This window comes from Apis cerana, linkage group LG15, assembly GCF_029169275.1.
Source record: "Apis cerana isolate GH-2021 linkage group LG15, AcerK_1.0, whole genome shotgun sequence".
Classification (NCBI taxonomy): Eukaryota; Metazoa; Arthropoda; class Insecta; order Hymenoptera; family Apidae; genus Apis; species Apis cerana.
Genome location: NC_083866.1, coordinates 3,168,941 through 3,194,041, shown reverse-complemented (window position 1 = coordinate 3,194,041; position 25,101 = coordinate 3,168,941). Strand labels below are relative to the sequence as shown.

At 30.6% G+C, this 25,101-nt stretch overlaps 1 protein-coding gene across 1 annotated transcript in view; it reads right to left on the bottom strand.

The window, feature by feature from the left end:
- LOC107998027 (U-scoloptoxin(05)-Sm1a) overlaps window positions 1-21,531 on the bottom strand; it is a 102,818-nt gene extending 81,287 nt beyond the window's left edge. Inside the window, exon 1 of the mRNA XM_017057033.3 lies at window positions 20,875-21,531. Within this exon, the coding sequence (XP_016912522.2) occupies window positions 20,875-20,935 (61 nt within the window). The 5' untranslated portion in view covers window positions 20,936-21,531. The remainder of the gene's footprint in view (window positions 1-20,874) is intronic.
- Between the last annotated feature and the right edge of the window lie 3,570 nt (window positions 21,532-25,101).

Sequence of the window (25,101 nt, the reverse complement as noted above, 5' to 3'; positions counted from 1 at the left end):
ATTGTCGACTTTTAAAAGGCAAAGGTAAATTTTGCAGAATAATTTTCGAAGAAAGATCCATTCGTTATCATCGATTTCGATAAAGTTATTCCAAAAGATACTCTTCGTTTCCTCGAACGTTTATTAAATGGGAAACAAAAGAGTTGTTAGATCAGATGGAGGAATAAATAGTTGTTGACTTTTGTTGAAATTTCTCTCTTCCTCGTTGGATAATAATTATGAACGAGAATTGAGATATTCATTGAGATTTCAAACACTAATATCTCAACAATTCTATGTATATTCTATATAAAATGTATATATATATAATTTTAATTTCAAATTCTTCACGGAAGAAATATATAATAATTATTAGTGAATCTATCGTTATCCATTGTTATCAAGAACAAACTTTAATAAACGGGGATATTCCTTGAAGGAGGCTTCATTGAAGGAGGCGTATCTCAAGAAGCGTCCCGTATCCGATGTCGACCATTATTTCACGTTTCAGTTTTCGATAAGGGATGAAAGATTCGAAGGATCGTTGACAAAGGAAAAAAAAATAACGACCAAAATGTGATCTAGAAATTTCGTCCAAACTTCATTCCTCCATTTCTAATATAATTTGGAAACAATGTAAGAGTCTAGTCTAATTTTTTAAATTATTTATTATATTTTATTTTGACCATAATCATACTATGTTCGTCCAATTATCTTAAAAAAAAAATTGTTTTATATTATTTCCACTTGTTTAAACTGATCAATTTTAACTTGCACTCTTTCTTTATTATATTAATTATAATTAACATTCTATATATTTAATAATAATAACTTATTAAACTATTAATCAATCAATAACCAACCTTTTCAATCATTATTAACATGTTTCATTTTTCTGATTATTGAATTGTTCCATGGCAAACTTGTTTTATTCTACACATTTAACCAATAATAACTTATTAAACTTGTTCATAAGTTTCATTTTTCTGACTTCTTTTATTAAATTGTTTTATTCTAATATATTTAATAATAATAACTATTATACCTATCAATAAATTTGATCAATTTTTCTGACAATTGTATTTATAAACAATAATAACTAATTAAACTTGTTAAACTGATGATCTATCAAATAACCAACTTGTTCCAATCATTACATTGTCACGTTGAAATCGCCACGTCTGCTCCACTGTACGTACCTCTACTTGTTTAGCAACAGGTTTCTTGTTCTACTTGTGCCTGGAAATGATCGATCCATTCTACACCGGCCTGGCCAGCGTGTGGTTTATTCCACTTGTCTGAAAATGATCTTGACACGCTCCACCGGTCTAGACTGATTCCATCATGGCTGCGTTTAACATACACCAGAAGTGGAAGAAGGCATCACCTTTGCGTGATCCCTCGCGGCGATCAATCATCGAAAAGAACAGAGGGCCAACCTCGAAAACTTTTCTCAACCCGAGCTCACGTAACTCACGGAATATTTTCGGAATAAATTCGCCCTTTCTAGGTTAACAATCTTATAGGCACTCGAGTTAACAATCGCCCCGCCGATCAATCGAATGTCATTGGCGCGATCGATTCCTCGAGATCATCGCAAAGATAGCAGCACACGTTCGTCTGATGCGAGCGAAATTATCGACAAGTTGATGAAGGATGTAAATGGAGCAGGAAGGAGTATCGAGGAAAGATTTTCTCTCGATCGATTCGTTTTCTGTCGGATCTCGAAAATTAATTTCGTAAATTTGATTTATGCGAGGGAATATATATTACGAAATCCTTTTATTGAAATCCTTAAATGAATTATATTATCGAAGATATTGCGCTCCTCTACGATCTTAAATCGGCAGATTTTTTTCTGCTTCGAATGGATAATTATTTTTATGACGAGAATAAAAATAAAATTTGTAATAAAAAGCTATGCAATTTTACCTTGTCTTGTATTTGCGAGTATATTTTAAATTTCCAATTCTTTAACCAAGTTATTAATCCAAAAACACTAATCCACTTATTTTAAATTCATATTTTGCAATACGATGTAAATCAGCCTTTCATCCTCGTGGCCACATTTTCGTCGATAATCTTTCCATCCTTGTCCATCTTGTCGGATAGATGATCTCCGCCAACTCAAAAGTAATCTTATCTTGTTTCCTAAAGAATTAACGAAAACAAGGTCCCCTTTCCTGTGGATAGACACCCCACACCAGAAGAAACTAGAGAAAAATCCAGAAAAAAACACACGTAAACACGAGTCGAAATAAATTAATGGGAGAGGGGAGACCAACGACAGTTCCAACGACATCGATACATTTGGAAAGTTTCCACACTTGGAGGCCGCCTATCCCTCGAAAGAAGCCTGGTGGCCGATGATAAATTTGTTTGCGACCCTCCCGAAATTTCTTCTTTCCGGGACAGATCTGATCGAATTGAATCGAACGCGAGCAATGGGTAAATTAACCTTGTAGATGGAAAGGCATTAAATCACGTGGTAGTATCGTCAATCCCTGGCACCAGTTTCTGTTTCTTTTTCCACGTTTTCTCGAGAAAAAATTCGATTATCAACAAAGCAGAAGCATTCTTCTTGCTCTTGTAGTGGCCTCAAACGAAGGGGATCGACACAACTCGATAAGTTAAAAGTAATTTTCGACGCAGCTTAACTTTCACGCGCACACTTTCCACGCAAGGCGGGCGTAACGAGCCTTTAACGGCGTATTACGGATAATGCATAGATGACGAGCAGTGTCACGTGATAGCTGGCCGTCATATGTCGCCATCTGTTGGATCCCAATCTCGTTTCGACGATTTTCGATTCGCATGCACGATTAATGCACGCGTTAATGAATGAATCGCAGATGGCATCGTTGTCGGGCGCGATATAATATCGTTTTCGAAATGATTGCAATTTATTATAAGACACCACGTTCTTTAAAACGTTTATTATATACGATTATTATATTAATGTATTCGTGAAGGGAGGAAGCTTCCAAAGATCGGTTCTAAAGGCTTCTGAACAAATACAGAAGAAATTGGTTGGACGATTATTTATTAAGTGAACTGAGTTATTGAAATTGTGCATCAGATTTTGTATTATTGGACTGAAACGAATTTATTTCACGTGATAATTAATTTAAACATGCCAAATATTTTTCATTCATTTCCTTTCCTTGTTAATAATTTAATATTTCAAATATTAATATTAAAATATTAATATTTCGACACGAATACCCAAAGATATATATATATATAAATATCAATAATAAAAGAGACCTAGAAAAATTTTCGTCCATTTTCTCTTTCGCAAAAAAAAAGAAAATGTCGATACAAAAGACAAAATCACTCCTCTCATCGGAAAACATCTGACACTTCCATCATCCTCGTCTCTCCTCCAAAATTATCATCCATCCATCCTCGGAGGAAGGAATGAAATCGTTCGTATCCTCCTCCTTCAAAGAAACTGAGGGGGTTCGCGCGAAATTGAACCTGTTAAAAATGCTGCTCGTCGTCGTTTCGAACCACGAATCCATTCGTCGAAATAATCGCTGGAAAAAAAAAAAGGGAGGACGAGAAATCGGAAGGTTTCACAAGGGTGCAAAAAGATTTGAGGGAGTGGGGAGGGGACGATCGAAGATTCTCGTTGAATTTCTCTCGAGGAAACGTAATTGGACGGCGTCGTTGTGCCGAAATTGAGAGAGGGTACAAGCTTTTCAAGCTTTCTCGGGCTGAAAAAAGACCGGGTTCGTACCACTTGGATTTTGGGTGGAGCAGGATTTCGAAAGCCTTCTGAGATCCATTCACTGAATTTGCACGCGTATCGTATTGGTTATTCTCGTAGATTGGTGATATTTCAATAAGGAGGAGTAACGAGGTTAAAAATCTTTGGATTGGATGGAAGAATAAAAAAAAAGGGATGATTATTCGATTAAGTTTAATTAAAAAAAAATAAAAGTATCATATTTTTGGCCATTTGTAGAAAATTAAATAACTGCTTTCTAATAAAATTCTATGGATTGTAAAATTTTTTAAAATTACCAAAATTAAACTATGAAAATAGAGGAAATCTATATATATATAGAAGAAATTTTTGAAACAACTTAATACACGAATTGTGATTATTAAATTATCATAAACTAATAATAAGAGAAATTTAAGTAAATATATATATATTTCTTTAATCTTTCACTAAAAAAAAAAGTCTCGAAAGATTCTAAAATACCTTATCGAACAGTCGAACAATTTATTTTACAATTTACTCCCTATTCTCTTTCCTCCAAACCATTTTAATTCATACAAAGTACTCAATTCTCAATATTGCCTCGAATCTCTTCGTATCATTTATCAAAAGAGTTACACAAGAAACGTACACGCTATAAAGAAACACAAAGTCTCCTTCTAGCACACGTTGGGGCGAATTCCAATGATAAAAAGAATGGAGGGGAGAGCATTATAGGCGAGATTTCTCCTATTTATGCCCTCCTCCTAAAAAGGGCGGTCCAAAAGTGACGGCAGTTCCTTCCTTCCACTCGAGGAATTTCGTATCTTTCATTGGCGAAGCTTGACAGGAATCGATCCTCTGCCAGCGAAGCGAAAAAGCATTTCAATCAGAGATCAAAAGTCCGTGCACGTGCTCCAAATCTCACGATCCTATGGATTTCGTGCAACCGAGGGGACACGTGAACCGATCACGTTCGATTCACGAAATCTCGCGAGGGGTGGGGGGTGCAAACGCTTTTGTTGCGAGAAAACATATCTCGGGTAAACCGGATAAACCGTGGTGAGAGATGTGTGGAGGCTTTCCTTTTCGGGAAAGAAAATTTGCCATCGCGAATTGCTCCTTGTTCGAATTAATGGATGAAAAAGATCGTGTTCCATAATTTTCTTTTTTCAATGAATTTAAATAAAAATCTATTGCGTGGATCAAAGTCCTCGTTTCGTTCTATAGGTTGAAATATAATTATTTTGGTGGAGAAGAACAAGAAAACTTTCTCTAATCCCTAAAAGGTTTCTCGTTTAAAATTACCAATTAAGATCAAATTGATTGATTTTTTTTCGTACATATAAAGAAATTACCACTAAAGCTTCAACGAATCGCTATTTTTCTCGAAAGAACCAGGAAAACTCGGAAATCAAAAAAATCCTCGTTTGTTCGAAAATGTTCGTCGTATTCTTGTCGGGGAGGCGGCCATTAAAGCTTCGTTTATTAAAGCGAGAAAAATGGGCGTGTTTCGGCCGTACGACGAAAAAGTATCGACGGCATGAAAACTTTGCCACGCGGAAAGAGGAGGAAAGTTTCGATCTCTCGAGTGCGACCTAGTTTTCCTCCTCGACCACGTGACATCCGCGCCTCGTGCGTTCCTCTGCTCCCGTATCTCCGCGTAAATCACCGCAATACGTCTCGCCCTGCCTTCGATTCATCAGGATTTCCTCGAACACGGTGTCCGGATGATCCAGGTTAATCCGTTGAAATTTTTCTCGGCACGCCATTTTTTTTCTCGAGATTTTCCACGTATTTCAATATTCTTCAGAGTGTTTTCACATCTTACAGCAAGGAAATTAAAGAAAATAATCAAATATTGTGCCGCGATATCTCGAAGATTCTCTCGAAATAAATAATTTGTGAAATGTTGTAATTGTGAGTAAATGTGTCAGTTATGATCAAGTAGTAAATCAGGGAGGAAGGATGATAGATCGCGCGAATGAGACATGGATCAGTTATGACGAGGCAAGGAGGATGAGTCATTCAAAGAGTCGTAGATTAGATAAGTAGTATAAGTCAAATATAATCAGACAGATAGAATAAACCGGTCATGGTTGAATAAGTAGAATAGGTCAATCATGATTAAAGTTAAACTGAAAAGATTTGAAAACTAAATTCAATGTTTTTGACATCCTAGAATTGAAATTAAAAATTGTGTTTTCTCGATGTTTATTTGGTTCTTTTCAATATAGGAATTTTCATCACTTTTTATCATTCTTACTATTTCCATCATACATTATCTCTCAATAATGGAAATTTTTAGATATTTGAAACGACGTCGTGTACTTTAACATCTTTTTTCTTGGCAAATGCATCAAAGATTTTTAAATTTTTATTCTCACTTTAATATTCGCATCAATATAATGATGAGAATATAGTTTTTAGAATATATAATTTAATTTTAACGATAAATTCAACAAACTTTAATAAATTTCTCGATTTGTAATTGCAAAAAATAAATATGTGACACGATTAACAAAGAATTAATAGTTTCAAAGTACAAATAGCCCTCTTAGGACTTCTATCCTCACCCTTCAAGATAAGTGAGAGATTAACAAGATAGCGCGGGTCGAAGAAGAAATTAGACCCATGGGGATATAGATACGTGTCCACGAATTCGTCTTGTGTTCTGAATTTATCTATCTCGAGTCTGCAAAAACTTGTGATAATTTATATGAAGAAATATAAATTTTGTGCAGATAATAGTGTAATTATTTCTATATCTCTCTTTTGTTTTTTTTGGCTATAGAGTTTTTATAAAAATACCAAAAAACTTTAGTTAAAAACTTATTTAATTTTGACGGATCTAATCTTACTTTATATATCGTGATTGAAATATATCATCTTCAAGCTATTGCAGAAGATTTAAGTTCGAATAAAGTGTGTTTCTACAGCAACTTCTTTCTACTTTTATTTTTAGATTTAGGGTTTCTACGTGAACTTATTCTAGAACTGGGAATTGAAGCAACTTTTCTAATAAATTTAGTTTCGTATGTGTTTAAATTTAAAATTTATATATCTGAGGTATTTTAAATTTAAATTTAAAGTTTTGCTGTACAGAAAATAGTCTTTTCAAAAACTTACGTTTAATTTCGTTTTATATTAAATGTAACATAATAACTTTTCTCTAAAATATTCAAGAAGAGATTCAATTTTAAAATTGTCTATTTTCATCTCTTCAAAAAAAAAACATTTTTCATATAAATTTCACTGAAATCTATATATATGATTACGAATTCGATGCTACGTATGATTTCTTTATCCTTAACTTTTTTCTTCAGTATTTTCATCCACTTACTTCTTTTTCAATTTAATACTACATTTCCATCATATTTAATTCTTTCCTCTATATATTATTAGATCTAGTTATTTCTTATATTACCACTTTTTCATTTACATCTAAACTTCTTAAATGTTTTATTCTTTTCATTAGATCCACTAATCATATATTCTTCATTATATACATTGAAATTCACAATATTCACTTTCTCTTACTCCTCGTCATAAGTTATTAAATTCACAATATTTTAATTCGTTAATTTCCTTTGCTATTTTCGAATCTTCAAATCCATTTATCTCTCTTAAATGCTCTCCTCTTGATACAATATTCCCTATACCTCAACATCTAGTTCCTCCTTCCTAATTATATTACTAGATATTACTAGATCTAGTTCAATCAACCAAACCAAACCTTAGATCCTCCAACAATGATTGTAATCTGCATTCTCGTTCGTAAGATCGTATTATTAGGCATTGAATAAAAATTGATCGAGAAAATTGTACTCTAAAAACGACTCTATCTCATTAAGACAATACAAATTTCATCGTATATGTTCGAACGATGTCCGTTAAAGGTGAGTTTTATTATTGCACGAACACGGTGCAAGGAAATTCGTCGTAAAACGGGATCGTTGGACAGCTGTGCGTCAGATTTGCCCGGATTAAACGGTTGGAATCTCCTAATCCCCTTAAGGGGAGATCTTGATACGGGTAGTATGATAACGGGACAGCCGTAGCAAGAGATTTTCTTCGTGATCTACCGGTTGAATTCATTAGCTAGGCCACCTTTGGTAGGTTAGGTACTTTGCTGTCTCAGACTGTTCGTTATTATCGAAATGAATATTTCAAGAGGAATTAAACGAAATGGAGGCTGTTAATTTCTACGAATTATTGAAATTTATCGCGTCTAACCTCGTATATTCCTATTTTTATTAGAGGATTTAAAATAATTTTCTCGTGATATATATATATATACATAACGCTTTATCGTATTTCAGTATTCACAAAGAATATTATATTTTTCGTGAAAAAATGTTGGAAGATGATAAGAATATTAAAACAAAATAAAAATATTTGAAATAACACTTCCATTTGTAGTCCATCCGTAAAAAAAATCTTCTGAAATTAATTTAATTTGCAATATGAACCATTTATCGTTTGTTATACTTATAATTTTTTTTTTAAATTTCAAAATAAATTTTTTTAAATAAAATCACACATTTTTGCTGGAACATTTCGTTCTTCCTAAAATCAAACGACTAATTATTTAAAAAACTAATTAATCTTGGGAATAAATTTCGTAAAATTTATCTAATATATGAAAATCAAACATGGCACAAAAACACTGTTCTCATGTTTCGATCTTAATGTCTAATATTTGTGTAAAAAAAGTCAAGCAGGTCACGAAAAAAACGCAAAATATATATATAATATATTCTAAAGTTATAAATATATGTATGTACATATATACGTGTAAAGAAAAATTCTTCTTCGTTGATAATTTTTTCCAACTTTCTTCAATGCACCTCGTCCTTTTCACGAAGTGTCCGTGTCACGTGAAATGGACGCACACACGCGTTCCCATTAAACTGAACACACGCCATTAAAAATTAAGGCTACGAACACTGGGGCCACGGTGGCTCACGCTTCAAGTTTCTTTTCTTCGTGCCTACGCCTTAGAGCACTCGAGAAACTTTACCGCACTCGACGGCCCCAACTTCTCCTATATCGTAGCTTTATTACACCACGGAAATGAAGATTGCTCGATCCTCTAATAAAACGATACACCTAAAACGATGAATGACGCATTCAATCCCCCCTTTTTTTTCCCCGAGAAATGAAGTGAGAAAAACGCGCAAAATTATAACGATTGACCTGATCGTTATTGAAAAACTTTTATATAATTGTTATTTTTCTTTTTTTTTTTAAGAATCTTGGAAATTCATTCATTTATATGGTGGCAATTTCTTGATGAAATTATATAAAGTATTCTATCTCGAATAAAAAATTCCTCATCTCGTTAATATTTAAGAAAATTTCTTTTGTATTTTTTATAAAAAGAAAAAGTTTAAAACTACGTTGATTATTATAAAATTGTTATAAATAAAAAGCTCCAAATTTTCCATCTCTTCATATAATAAATTGCTCGCACAAAATGTTAAGAAAAGAAAAAAATCCCGATATACGAAATGAATATCTTATTACGATAATAAGAAGTTTAAATTTTCCACCCTTTCATACAATAAATTTCTTTCTCATAAAAATTTTCAAGAAAAATAATACATTCTCCTTTCCTTTCAAATAATATTCCAATACTTGATGATATACCGGATCCTCGTATACGCTATAAGAAGCCCTTTTCCACCCTTTCACGTAACAAACTTCTTCGCAAAAGTCTTCCATATAATAATTTCCTGAAAAGAAAAAACGAGGAATAAATAATACACTCTACTTTCTTCCAACTAATATCCTAAAAAAAGAATTCCAATATCTCACCGATACAACAGATCCTCGCATAATACCTTTTCGATCCTTTCACGATAATAAATTTCTTTGCGAAACTAAATAAACGATACGCTCCCCCTTTTTGGAAATAATATCCCAAAAATAATAACATTCCATACAACAAATTCTAAAGATATGATACACCTTCGTACCATCAAACTTTTTTTGAAAAAAATCAAACCAATCGATGATCAATACAGAGATTTAGAATCGAGTCCAGGTCTCTACGCTCGACGACAGCTGATAACAACCACGAATTCGAACGAAATAATAGGCACAGATTATCACGAGCAACGAGATCGAAACAATGGATTGGGGAACAGGAAACCGCAGGAAACACGAGCGACAAACGCATCAACATCCGCTCAGATTATGCGACCGTTTGACTCTATCGACGATCCGATGATATACAAACCGACAGAACGAGGAAAATAATTTTTTTTTTTTGAAACACGATACAACAATATTTTTGAATATATATAGTAGTTATATTCAGAAGCCTTATTCAGAATTTTTGTCAAAGTAAATTTTTTTGTCTGTTTTTCCATCCCTGTTTTCCAATTTAATTTCTTTTTAATAGTAATGTTTAAAAAAATCTGGAATAATAATGAAAAATATAAAATAAGAATGAATGTCTCTTTATCATTGAAAAGTTTTAATAATTAATAATAATTCGTAAGTATGATTTTAATAATTAGTATTTAAATTCTTTCACTTATTCAAAAAATTGTTTCTTATAAAAAAATCTCATTATTATTTGTATCCTTTTGACATCTATTTAATAAATGTTCAATTTCTCAAATTCAGATTTCAAATACATTTTTGAAATCAAAAGATATTGGAAGATTATTAATTAATTGTCTGATTTGAAAGATTACCAATCTACTTATATATCTAGAAATAAAACCTCAATCTAACCTAACCTAATCATAAATAATTTAATAATTTCTATAAATTGCAACGTCACAAAACTCATTAAATATAGTGCAATATAATGCAACAATAAGAGAAATAAATAGAAACATCTGTTACAAAAACGATTTCTTAGAAATTTCTCCATTTCATGTGCAAATTCTATGTGAAATGCAACGTGAATTGTCAAGTGCACATGTTCGAGAAAGGGGTTGAAACAACAGAAGGAGCAACAGTAGAACAAAAGAAACTAGGTCGGGATAAGATCGACGATCTTCCGCTTTTCGGAGAAATTTTCAAGAAACAACCAAATTTTCCTTATCACATCCTCTCTTAAAACATCTTGCACCTCTCTTTCGAATCTTTCATTAAAATTATCAAAGATGCTTCACTGAAATGATTCATGAAAGTATTTGAATATTGCAAGTTAAAGAAACCTAACCTAAAATTTGTAAAATATGCGTAGAGTATAAATAGATTATATAATGGATTATACGTATATGAAGTAACTTTTTTTCGTTGATGAAAAATCGCTTTTAGAAAGATAAGTTAAGAGAGATTAGATTGAAAATCTGTATTCGAAATTTTTTCTAGTATTTTGTCTAGAAAGATTAGAGCAAGAGCAATTTTATTAAAATTGAAAGAATCTTTTTTTACATTTTATAATTTCTTCTATATTTATATTTTTGCCTTTGTTAAATTTATATTTAAGAAAAAATAAAAAGAGAAACATTAAAATTTTAAGAATCATTTCATCTATAGCTAAAAATAACCATGCATAACATTTTACTATATTCGTGGAGCACTTTTGAAGGGTCGACAAAGTTGATCGCACGCAAAAGTATCGATCGTAGTTTATTTATAATATTTAAGTTTATTACTTAAATACGCAATTTACATAATAATTAACATAATAATCCTCTTATAAATTGAGTTTAAAATGCGTATTTAACGTCGTTATATAATTTTTTTTTTCATAAACAATTTTACATTTTTATATTTGATCGTTCAAATATTCTCATTGAGTCACTGTATTATCTATGCATATTTTCATCTCTTTCAAAGATTGGCATGATAACAGGAATTTAAAAATATTATACCCAGGGTAGCCATACGTGTTATAACATCTTTGAGCCCAGAATTTAAAAGTAACTCAACCTTATGAGATACTCGGTGTTTTATCCCATATTGATCTGATAAAGTGATACCTGTAGGAGTAAAAAAGTGCAAAAGTGCAATATTTGGAAAACCATATAACAATATGATTTTTTAAATTTTATTTTATTGTAATCTTTCGAGATTTTTAATTCATTTTAATTGCAGTTTGTTGTATATATATTTCTATTAGATCATGTATCTGGATTATTTCTATGGAGAAGGAGTTATATTTTTTTAAGATTTAATTTAACAAATGAATTTTTGAATATCATAGATAGTATATGATTCTTTGAATTTTGTTTTAATTTATAATTGCAACTTGTCATAAGAATGAGAACGAAGATGAAAGAAATAATATTGTTTCCTTGAATTTTATTTTGTTATAATTTATGATCGTAATTGGTTGCATCTTGCCATTATATTCAAATATATTGAATTATTATAAAAATGATGCAATTAATGGTCTTTCAAGAATGTTGTTTTAATTATTTTTTTTATTAAATTCTTCGATAAATATTCTTGATATACAACAATAACGATGCAATTGTTTGTTTTTTATTTTATTATAATTTATGATTGAAAAGCATATTCTTCTTTACATATTCTTAAGTTAATGAATGAATTTTGAGATATCATTCTTAATACTTTGATAAATTGTTCTCGAGTTGTTTGTCAGAATTGAAATCTCAGAATCGTTTCATTTGTTTTTTATCCGATAAAAAGAAAGGAGGATAAAAATTCTAATGATCCGATTTTTCCAGGATATCAGAATCTTTTGTGATTCCGAGACAACTCGTTGCATGCAATCCTTTGATACTATAGAAGCTTTCATAGAAAAGATTAAACTGAGAGTACTTAATGTTATTTAGACCTCTTTCAGTTTTATATGTACAATGATGAAAACGTTAAGAATATCTTCACAGTGAGTACTAGACTCTCGACATATACGTTCTTCGTGTTCCTTTTGGTCCACCTTTTTTTCCTTCTTTCAATGTTTTTTTCTCTTTTTTTTGGCAACAAATTACCAGCCATAAAAACTCTCCATTTTATTAAAATAAAAATCATAGTTTTATGTAAAAAGGATTTCGAAATGTAATTTTCATTTCTCTAAAAACTTTGGTATATTTTACATTTTTGTTAACTTACAAAGTTAAGTGAAAGAGATAATATTATTTTTATTTTAATGATAATTTGTATTTTAGAATAAAATCTTCCTTAAATTTGAATCTGAAGAATCTTCAGGAAATACAATACGATTTATTTTAATTTTAAACAAATTGTTCGAATTTAGAAAAATCTAAATTTTCAGATATTTTTGTTACGCAATCCAAGTTTATTCTTTGATAAATATAAAGATAAATGATATTTTACTTTGTAAATCCAAAAAGTTGATTCTTTTTCAAATTGTATAATGAAATTAAATAATTATTTTTTACTTTATAATGTAAATTCCTATATTACATATTTGATAACATTGGAAATTTTTAAGTACCTCTCGAAAGATTCAGAATTACTTGGAAAAAAAGAAAAAAATTTCGAGAATTCCTACACACTTGATACATTTTCAATTTCAAGCCAGCTTCTACATAAGAATAGCACCAGATTCAGATTCATTTCCTGTCAACACAAAGAAGAAACACATTCTACAGCTCCCCAAAAAAGAATCTCATCGAACAAAAATGGTTGTTTATACCAGATAAAAATGCGCATCTCTTTCAGCAAAATCTACCTTGACAAGAGTAACAAAGTGATAAGAGGACCAACTTGGTTATATTTATGGACCCATATCGCTTTATTACCCTCTGAATAGAAATTCCTGGGTGAAGTGTCGGCATGCGGTCCAGGATTACGATCACCTCCTGTCGATTGACTCCTTTCTCACTGGTAATGAGCTCAGAAATAAAAACTTACTGGCAAAAATTAAAAAAAAAAAAAGAAAAATAATAACAACAGAATAAAATTGTACAATTTAATATTTTGCTCTATCATTGTTTTGTAAAGAACAAAAACTTGATTTTATCTCCTTGTTCCATCGATGAAAAAGTTTTTTACAATTATTAAATATAATTTAAATTAATATAATTATAATGCTTCATACAAGATAGAATTATTGTTGATTTCGATGTCACAGTTATTAATTGAATTCGTTTTGTGAGTACTTTTATACGCGTAACTTCATTTCGTACACAACCTCATCGTAATTTATTTTCGTCCAATTTTTACGATACGATAAATGTGATAATATTTCATTCGACCATTACATCATATTTATACAAACGATTGGCATACTGGGGAATGCTCAATCAAAAATTCAGTACTATTAAAAACATTTTACAAATAAAATCAAGAACCGATCGTCGAACCAAAAATTGTTGTTCAAAAACAATGGTTTCAAACGACATCATTTTCAAGGCAAGGGTTAAAACCATTTGACAAGAAAATAGCTAATCATCAGATTCCAGAACCAAATATCTCCAATATCCACGTTCTTATTATCAGATATCCGCCGAGACGGAATGGGTGCGTGGATGGAAGAAAAAAAAAACGCCTTTCATCGAGACTTCCATTTACCTGATTGGCTCGATGGGGTCGAAAGGGAAACGGAGTTGGCGTTAAAGCGTCGCATTGTAAGGGGTCAGTCCACAGAAGATCTGGAACAAAAAAAGGGAAACCACTCGCGCCCCGTGTCGCAGATCACTCGACTTCCGGGGAAGGGGGCGGTTGCTGAGCTGCCGTTTCGCGCAGGGAGGGAATGCTGAAAGGGCAAGAATCTATCTGTGCTTTCGAGGGCTGGATATGAGATAGCGGTGTGTTTGGTGAAGTGGATGGAATGGTTTAGGATTATTGGTAATGGATGCAGAAGGGTGGATATCTAGGATGATTTATTTTATGTGAAGGAGATATTTTTATCGTTTAAAAATATGTAATAATTATTGGATTAAATTTGTAAATATTATATCGTAAATTTGTAAATTGTTCTCTGAAATGAGGAAAATATTTTTCGTCGATATTAAATTGATTAAATTTATTATTGTGAATATTATTAGAATATGGGTAGGTAAAGGGGAGTGGTTATTTATTAATTTATTATTATCGGATTCGTAAATATTGTATACTTATATAATTTTGTAAATTATCATTGGGATACTTGTTGTTCGAATAGCTTGGAATTAGGTTCGATTTCTTTAACCTAGTTGTTCACTTTATTGGAAAACATTGATGTTCCACGAACTTGTTGTAAGTGTTCCGTGAAATTATGAAAGCGATGGTCTAGCTAGAATTTTCTATAATTAGATAATAATAATACGTTTGGTGAAGTGGTGTTAAAAAATATTGATAATACATGGATAATCTTTGGATAATTTATTCTATTGGATTTATTAATAGAAAGAATGGAAATATTTTTACCGATAACGAAATTTATGATATATTTGGTAACGTAATTTTGTGAATTATTTCTAGAGATTCCATTAATCCCTGATCAATGATTCGAGATTATTGATAATTAATGGATGCAGAAGGGATGATATTTGTGAATTTATTTTATTGAGGGTATTTTTGATTTTTATTTGCTAATAAATAGAATTTTTAAATTCTCCCAAATTGATGCGATTATCTTTCGAAGTCGGGAAATTTTTCATTATCCTAATTCGATAATCAAGAATTATAGTTAATTGACTAGTTTGAAATTAAGTTCGATTTTGTTACACGAAACATTTTGTGAAAGCAGCATACAAAGTGAACTTTTCAATCATTTTAACGAAAAATATATTCATACAAATTTTTTCTCCAATTAATCTCTGAATTCGAAAATCAAAATTTCTCGCAAGAAATTGGAGCATTAAAATATTCGTAAAAATTTCCTTTTTTTCTTTCTCTATTTTGAATTTAACAGAATGAAAATTCGTTATTAAATAACAAATTCTATCGTTGTAATTAATCAAATTCTACTCTCTTAATAGTCACGGAGTTATTACTCTAAAGAGGATTGTAACTATTGTTAATAACCGCAACAACAATCAACGAGGAACCTTTAGTCTTATGCCCGAACATAAAGTACTAAAAGTGGTGCTTCATCATGGAATCTCGAACCATACATAATACAATCTCACTTTGCAGGTTTTCAAATTTAACGATATGAAAATCGCTCCCTTAAATTGTGTCAACATAATTATTAAACTTTACACTAAATATATTGATCGGACTCTAAACGATTTGTTTAAGCTAATGTGAAGAATTTTAAAAGATAAATTTAATAATAGATAAATGTATATGGAATGGAAGAAAAGATTTAAAATCGAAGATTGATTATTTTTTGCGTCACAATCATGAAGATCATTTTGTTCGAAGAATTATTCTTTAAAATAAATTGTCTGAAGCATAAAATTTTAGTTATTAGAAATTAATAATTTATAATTACGATATATAGTTAATAGATCGAAACGTACAAATCGTACGCAATATACATACAACTTAAAAATTTTTTAAAAAAACTTTGAACAGTTTAATTGCTATAAGAATATATAAATACAAATATAAAAATTGATCTAGTATAATAAAAAATATAACGATTTTTAATATAGCTCGATAATTATAGAATTTAAATTATGATATTCTGACTAAATCTTATAGCTGTAGAAACTATTTTATTAATGATTTTGTCGATATACAACATACTTTTGACTATATTTTTCTTAAAGAAATCTTATTAATATTCGCAAAAAAAAAAAAATACAGATGTTATTAAGTAAAATTGAATAAATTATATATTTGATGTAAATTCTACACGTAATCGAAACAAGTTACATCTAGCAGTTATATTGATATTTTCACAAAACTTCAACTTTTCCATAAAAAAAAAACCCGCAAAAATGTGTCATTTCAATTTTCATCTCGCAAAGTAAACACGTAACTCACTTTCATCCCCCTTCTTCTTTTTTCCCACCCCGCACAACCCAGAAACGTCTGTTCGACGAGATACCAGGCTCGATCGTTCGCCTAATTCCTTCCTGGTTCACCCCTCCTCCGCCGATCACCCCCCTCCCCGCTATTTCGCAATGTGGGACAGCCGAAAATTCGGTTAGACCCCGCCCCTATTCAGTCGCCGCGCGGCCAACTCGATTAAAGCATAAACTTCGCCACGGAATAATAATGCCATTTATTAGGAAACGAGATGCAACGCGTTTCGTCGCGACACCTGGAACCACCTCTCGTGACGAATTATTCTGTACGACAGATAACAAGCGCGATCGCGTCGAATCGGGTTCTCGATCGAGAAAAAAGAACGATGATTCGTGAAAAATGCCGGGAGTGGATTGACCAGATTCATAATCGAGCCGTTTAATAACGAGGATGGAACGATGGAAATAATTGATGGAGTGTGATAGATTTCGAAAAGTTAATAAAGGATAGGGAGGAATATATCGCGTTTTCGGCGATTGTTATCGACGGTCGATACATAACCGGATGATATTTGACGAATGATGAATTAAATTAGCGCGAATAAGTGAATTGATATTAAATATTTGAATTTTCAAATAATGTTGAATATTACTTTTTAAAGAAGGCATGATTATGACTCATGCTTACAAGAAATTGATGTTATAATTATATTATAATTATATTATTATATCATAATAATATTATAATCCATATGAAATATGGACAAGAATGGAATCATTTTCGTTTTATAATATTAATAAAATTATAGTAGACAATTATTTTTTTCTTTCAAACTGTATGATTAAACTTCATCAATCATTTGTATTATGTATATACATATATATAGTTTTAATAGATACTTATTTCTAGCTGTCCTCACAAATGAAATAATTTTGTGATGTTTTAGAAAAATGAATTAATGATACATGATATGAATATATAATATATCCATATAAATTTTCGTTAAAATTAGAGTTTTCAAATTTGATGAATTTTTTTTATAAAACAATGTACGAAGAATTTGTATATATTAAAATTAAAATCTACATAAAATATAGAAGGAAATTTTGTTTGATTTCGAATACAATCGACTTTATAATTAAATCTAAAAATAAATAATAAAACATGACGAATTTCAAAAATTTAATCGGGATGAAGAAATATATCACGATTGGGTGATGTTTGATAAGTTATGGATTAAATTATCATGATAAATGAGGTTATAAGAATTGAAATTGAATCTTTAAATATACTTTCGAAATTTTTATTATTGACTTTTTAGAAATGGAAATAGCTAGAAGAGGATTTGATTTTGGCTCTTTTATGTGAGATGTAAAAGAAAATTTCTCCTTAGTTCTCTAGTTTCAAACCAGTTAGTTGTAACCATCTCTGTAACAACTTCTACAATAAACATTATTGCGAGAAAATTTGTTTGAAACGATTTTATTTTCAATTTGGCATATTTAAAAATATTTGCCTACAACAATATAGAATAAAAATATAGAATAACCTTTGTCTAAAGTATCTCCTTTTCACGGATAAATTAAGTTCGAAAGCTAAAAACTCGAAAAATTAAAAATTTGAGAATTCAAAAATAGAAAGTTGAGAGCTATAAATTAAATTATTCTACGTCTCTACAAAGAATTTTTCTTCCTTTGATTCCTTACAATCGAAAAAATATTAGACCTCTCTTACTTCCTCCTATCGAACATTTTTCCATTCAAGCTTCGAACCAAAAAATTCTGGCAAAAACTTATGTAACAAGGATCACCATCTTGAATATTCGAAACCTCTGAAATATCTGATTAACAGGTTCTCGAATGAAAGTTATTCGATATAAAGAAAATACATCGTATCTCAATTTCTACCAACCTTATTTGCAAGTGGATTTAACTTACTTTAATTTATTTTCATCCCAGAAGAACCTTCGTCCCATCTCCACCGCTTCACGAATATTCAAGATGACAATTTTTTCTTTTTCCGTAAAACCTTAAGTACAGTTTTAAGCAGATGCTTGATGATAATGATACGTTAGTTGAAATAATTAACGAGACTCCGTAAAATTTCGAAAGATAAGCAAACACGAGGGACTGAAAGGAACTGTGTGCATATTTAACGCACGCGGTTCCCAACCACTATTTACTTTCCATGTCGGAAGTGGCTATCAAAATATTGGTCATTCTCCTCGTGAGGCCGATCCTCTAATTATTTCGAACAGTCCTGATATTGAATTATTGCCGAGAAGTTCGTCGAATATATCGCGCTTGATATATTTAACACCGCCTTACAAATAAATCACCGACGTTGAATTTCGCAACATCCCACAGTTTTTCCCACGATCCAAATAAATTTTCCTTTTTATATTTTACACGCTATACACATACACATGCACGTAACAATTTTCTTAATTTTCGATTATTGTACACGTTTACATTGGGATTAAATGAAAAAGAAACATTCTTATTTTTTGAGCGAAATCTTGACGAATAAATTTGTTAAATTGAATACATAGAATGATGGATTATATGCGAAGTAAATTTTTCTTTACGCCGAAAATATCACTTTAAGAGAGTTTCAAATCGTTTTTCGTTCTTTAAATATAATTTTGTAACGGAGAATAGAAATAGAGAAAAATTTTAGATTACAGAATTTTCGTCACTCTGTCGTAAAGAAAAGAAAAAAAAATTGCCGCACAAAGAATGCTAAAACTTTGGAAGTTGATTTCATTTTTTCAAAGAAATTTTTCATTGAATTACTTCATATATAAACTGTATATACTCTACATACATACAAATATTTATTAAAATCAGAATTTTCGATTTTTCGCTGTAAGATAATGTTTAAATACTTTTGTGAACCGCTACGCATATGAAAAATTTATTTTCAAATTAAAATTTGTAAATTATCTGGATCTGGAATGAAAGATACTTGTCGCAAAACTTTCACACTGTACCTATAGAATTAGCCCTCTTTCACGCTGAATATACGCACATAATACATGATGATTCTTTCATTTACGATGTGATTCGTGATTCACGTGCAACATAAAATATTCATCCAATGTTATATTTTATTTATTATATTGCAAATAAATTGTGCGAATGAAACAAAAATTCGAGGTTTGAATATGTTAAAGTACTATACAATATAATACATGTGTATTTATGAATTTGAGAAATTTAATGAACAACGATTTGATGTCGAAAAGAAAAGTTAGAGATTTCTTTCTTCTATAAAGAAAACATCGATTTTAACATTGAAAATTGAAAAAAAAAGAAATTACAAATATTAACATTTTTGTTCGTGTATTTTTACGTTTGTGCTTCAATATGAGTTAAAAGTTTCTATCTTTCGAATTATGGTATCAAGTGATATTATGAAAATATCAAAGTTTTTGAAGAAGAGGAAAAATTGTTAATAATACAATATCGTTGTTAATAATACAACATCGATTTTAACATTGAAAATTGAAAAAAAAAGAAATTACAAATATTAACATTTTTGTTCGTGTATTTTTACGTTTGTGCTTCAATATGAGTTAAAAGTTTCTATCTTTCGAATTATGGTATCAAGTGATATTATGAAAATATCAAAGTTTTTGAAGAAGAGGAAAAATTGTTAATAATACAATATTCATACAATAAAATGAATCTTCAAAAATGGATTATCAGAAAATCTTTTGTAAGAATATAAGTTTCATTATTTAATCTTATATAACTTATTATATAATTTTATATAATTTCTTCCAATCATTTTCAATTATTAATATTGTTCATAATTTTTCTATCGTTGAAATGTTTTAAAAAAATTGTAAATTAAAAATTAATAATCGTACTTTGGACGATGTTTCTTTTTTTTTTAAATCCGATATTTTCACAATATAAGATAATAAATAGAAAAGATAGAAAATAACTTTTAACTTATATTAATGCATAAATATACAAATACATCGATAAAAATGCGATAAAATAATACCGCTTTTTTTTAACAGAGAAAAGGAGGTTTCTCTCTCCAGCCATTTTTCGATAAATAATAACACTTTATCATACTCAAGATAGAATTAAAACTTCCAAAGCAATTTATCCAGTTCGCCAAATTTTTTTCTCCTCGATTATTCTCGATATAAAATCGTGTTATCGTCGAAATTGGGACAAATAAAAGTTTGAAAATATCTGTCGGAAAAAAAAAAGTCTGTTGAAAAAATTAAAATATAATATAAATATCACACGATTAAATCAATCGAACGTAAATTTCACCATAAATTTCGAAATACACTCAATTTCGTTTCTCAGATAACGCGACTTCCGGTTTCACGAGTTACGGCTCAAACGATGTAATCCACTCACCGATGCAGAGGAAGAGCGCGGCGAAGAGAATCGGCGGGAAAGCTCTCGAGGACAAAAACATCCTGGTTGCGGCGATGGGAGCTCGTACTGCGAGGACAGGTCCGTCAGTATTCGGGCCGAGGATACTTCCGGGTGCCAGGAGCCGCCCAGAGGGGCGGGACCAACGGTATCCCCGCGAAACAGAAAGAAAAAGGCACTTGATCCACCGACTTCCGTCCCTTTCCAAACTTTCCTTCTATCCTCGATCTGTACTCGATCACGATTACGATTATTCTCCCTCCTCTCACAATTAAAAGTAATATCACGATCGAGAAGATCGAGAATTCGATTCTCCTCTCTCTCTCTCTCTTTTAAAGTCCTCTTTTATCTTTCCTCCTCTTCTCTTAGTCTGAGTTCTTTTTTCCAAATTATCTCATTCGATTTCGACAATACGAAAAATTGAATCGAATTGAATTCCTTCAACGAGTTCGAGGAAGGGAGGCACTAAAGGGGCGCACGAAATCACGAGCGGCCGATATTTGATCGCTGGGCCACGAAAAGGCGCGTCCCTACGCGTACAACTGGTGCGGCGCCGCCGTCCAACTGACTTTCTACGTTACGCTGCAGCAGTGGCGACGCGCCGCGCCGCGTCACGCCGCGTCGTCGCGCGCGCTTATCTTCCCGTACCTGTGTGCCCCCCGATTTTGTACAAAGTACGTGTGCATGTGTGTGTGCGTGGCTCGTAGCTTGGCGCGCGCTCGCTACGAAATTCGGCCTGTTCCCCTTCGACGCTCTTCTTCGAGGCCAGCTGCGCCCTCCTGCTTCCGGTTGAAGTCGATCGTCCATTCTGCGTATTTCTAATCTCACTTCGATGTGAAATGCAATGATTCCGCTGCGAGAAAATTTTCTAATTTTAACGTCTATATGACGTTTGTTCTATATGCGTATTATTTTAAATTATAGTAAATTATAGTAAAGTATTTTAAATTATAGTCGTATATGTTATCTTTACACTGCTGCATTATGTTATATATTTGTTATGTTAATATATTTATGCTATTGTAAGTTATTCTACACGCATATTCTATAATATTCTACATTATCCACGTCTATTGTAAAAGTGTATGTTTGAATATATATAATGCAGTGTTATACAGTATGAAGTTGTTGTAAATAAATAATTGTTTGTTTAGGCTAGATTCGAATAATTTATTTTGGTTACCAAAGATTAGTAAAAATTATTCGTTAAATATATTACGTCTTTAAATTAGATATATAAATTACATTTATCATATTTTAACTTGAAACAAAAGTGGAATAAATTAATTTACATAATTTACATATAATGTATATAATATATGTATATACATATATATATATATTAGTTGTAAAATTAGTATTATTTCACGTAATGAATTATTTTTCTCAAATTTCAATCAAAATTTCAATTACACCGCACAATTTATGCCGCATCATTATCATCATCATCATCATCATTATGAAATATTATTTTCGTAAGAATAATTAAAAATCCTAAATTTTATTAAATTTAATTTATTCACTATTATTAAATTCTTCTATTTTAAAAATTCTAAAACTTTCAAATCTTTTACGTCCTTAAATTTTAATTAAAATTACAATCGCGCGACACGATCTCTGACACTGAACATTTTTCCACGGATAGTCCATCCTTACGCCCGCATCCTGCACGCATATTGTGCATTTATGCAACATATATTATTACAAAATTCGATGCACGGCGATAGATAGTAATGTTTTTTTTTTTTAACGTTAGTTCTACAACATTCTGCCCGGAATATAAAAGTTTTTTAATTATCATTTTATCGATCTCCCACCAAACACCCTCGTTATCAGTTTTACTCAGCGCCACGTTAAAGCTTCCCTTTCATCCGCGTTCCGTCGCTGAAATTTGTCGCATAATCGTCGAGTCGTTTCAAAGGTAACAAATTCCGCAATTTCGAAACTCGAAATTCATCATTCATATTGTTGTTTTTGCGACGGTAACAATCCCATTACACGGGCACGTAACGTCGATAAAATATCCTTGACAAAGTCGCTATTAAATTTTCAAAACGGATTTTCTCCGTTTATTATCTATAATTATTGCACCATATTGCGTTATTTATACTCAACTTTATTATTTATACTCAGTGTATCATTTCTATTATTATCTTTATTATTCATACTAATTATCTCGTCCTATTATTCATATAATCTTGATGTGGTTAAATAGACCTGAGATTACACAATTCCCCTTTTTTTCAATATTTTTCATTTTTTTTCATTTTTAGTCGTGTTTTATTCATTTCTATATACGATTCTTTCGTTTCAATTTTTGTTGATTCAGTTTTATATGATTTTGTTGAATTTTACACGAATGGATTTTAATGTGTTATATTTTTTCAATATATTATATTTTCATACGTTTTATTTATTTTTTATCTTCAAAGAAACGGACAGATATTCGAATTATATAGTGTTATTGCTAAGATATATAACTTAAGAGAATTCAAGAGAACTTTAGATACATAAAACTTAATTAATGATTCTTGAGATAATTTCAAATAACTTTTTTAATTTTGAAAAAATTCCGTTTCGTCTTTGTTAACGAATTGTTAATGAAAAACAACAATTGTAACATTATGACATTTATTTTCTTCGACAACTTAATTTCTCTTTTATCGAATAAAATGTTGTCATCGAGTGTAATTCTATAATTTAAATAGCTTTTATTTATTTCAAGTAGAAAAATTATAATCTTTCCACGATCAATAATAAAAAATTAATTAACTTATTATTTCTGTTCATTTCAGAATTATTTAATTCCTACTAAATTAATTCATAAGTCAAAAAATTTTTAAAAATTAAGGAGATAAGAAAATCGTACCAATCTTAAAAAACAAGGAACAAATATGTCTCCTAATTAAACTAAAAATTTTTTGATATAAATAGTTTTATAGAAAATAACAATTATGCGACAATTAATACAATAAAAATTACATACTTGAGAAATTAAAATTGATCTACATATATATATATATATACTTATACATAGTCTAAACATGGATAAAATAGTTAAAAATACAACAATGAATTTTTCCAAAATTTTTTTATATGATACATATATATACGCAAAGTAACGCAAAATGTAAATGGCAAATTTGAAAAACTCCAATGTATCATTTCGAACGAATCGAAAGAATAGCGTGTTGAAGTCTTAAAATCATACATCTTTTACATTTTCTTAGGAAATTGATCGCAGAAGTCGAACGCAGAAATTCTTTGGTCTCCTCGCCATTCACCTGCAGGAAATCCCATGATCGACCGGCACAATATTGCCTGCGTATAATGCACAAAGCGCGCGCGCGATGCATACACACTGATAACTGCAGCGTGAATGCATATTGCAATAACGTTGATGCAACTGGATATGTAAACGATGGGTATTGACGAGAATATCGGCCAGAGAAATCAAATGCGTTCTCGGCATCTGTGAAGAAACGTGGATTCGTAGAAAATGATTTAGCTTCTTAACACGTGTGTGAATAATATTCAAGTGTAATTTATGATATAATAATTCGAACGTGAAACTTATGAAAAATAAAAAAAAGAAAAAATATTTGTGTGAAAAGTGAAAAAGGAAAAATTAAAATGATAATTAAAGAAATTTATAAAGATTAATTTCATTATATTTTTACGCCTTTCAAGCTTTTTAACAAAGCTTGTTTTTTTAGATGTTATTAAGATATTACAATAGTTTGAATATTCGTACGAGAAGTAAAAAGATAGAGATAATTGATTAAATTAGAGAAATGGATAAATCAGTAAGGTGATTGTAGTTAATGGTCACGTGGCGCTAGTATCGCGTCATTAATCATCACAACGTTAATTAGAAATTAAATCTATTTGAGTAAAAAGACATCAATTAAAAATCCAATTCTGTTTCGAATATGCTATGTATAAATTCACAATCAATTATTAATCAAATTCACTCAATATTAGGTCTTCATTGAAGTAATTTCTTAAGCTTTGTGAGAATACAAAAGCAAATCAAAATTTGCTATGATGTAATCCATATATAAAATTTTCAAAAATATTACTGATGTTGTATGGATATCCAAGTACATTTTTGAAGCTTGAAAAAACAGTCTTTGAAATCAGAGATTCGTAAATTCTCTCTTACTCGTGCTAATTTTACAATTTTTCACTTTGACGCGAAAACGAAAC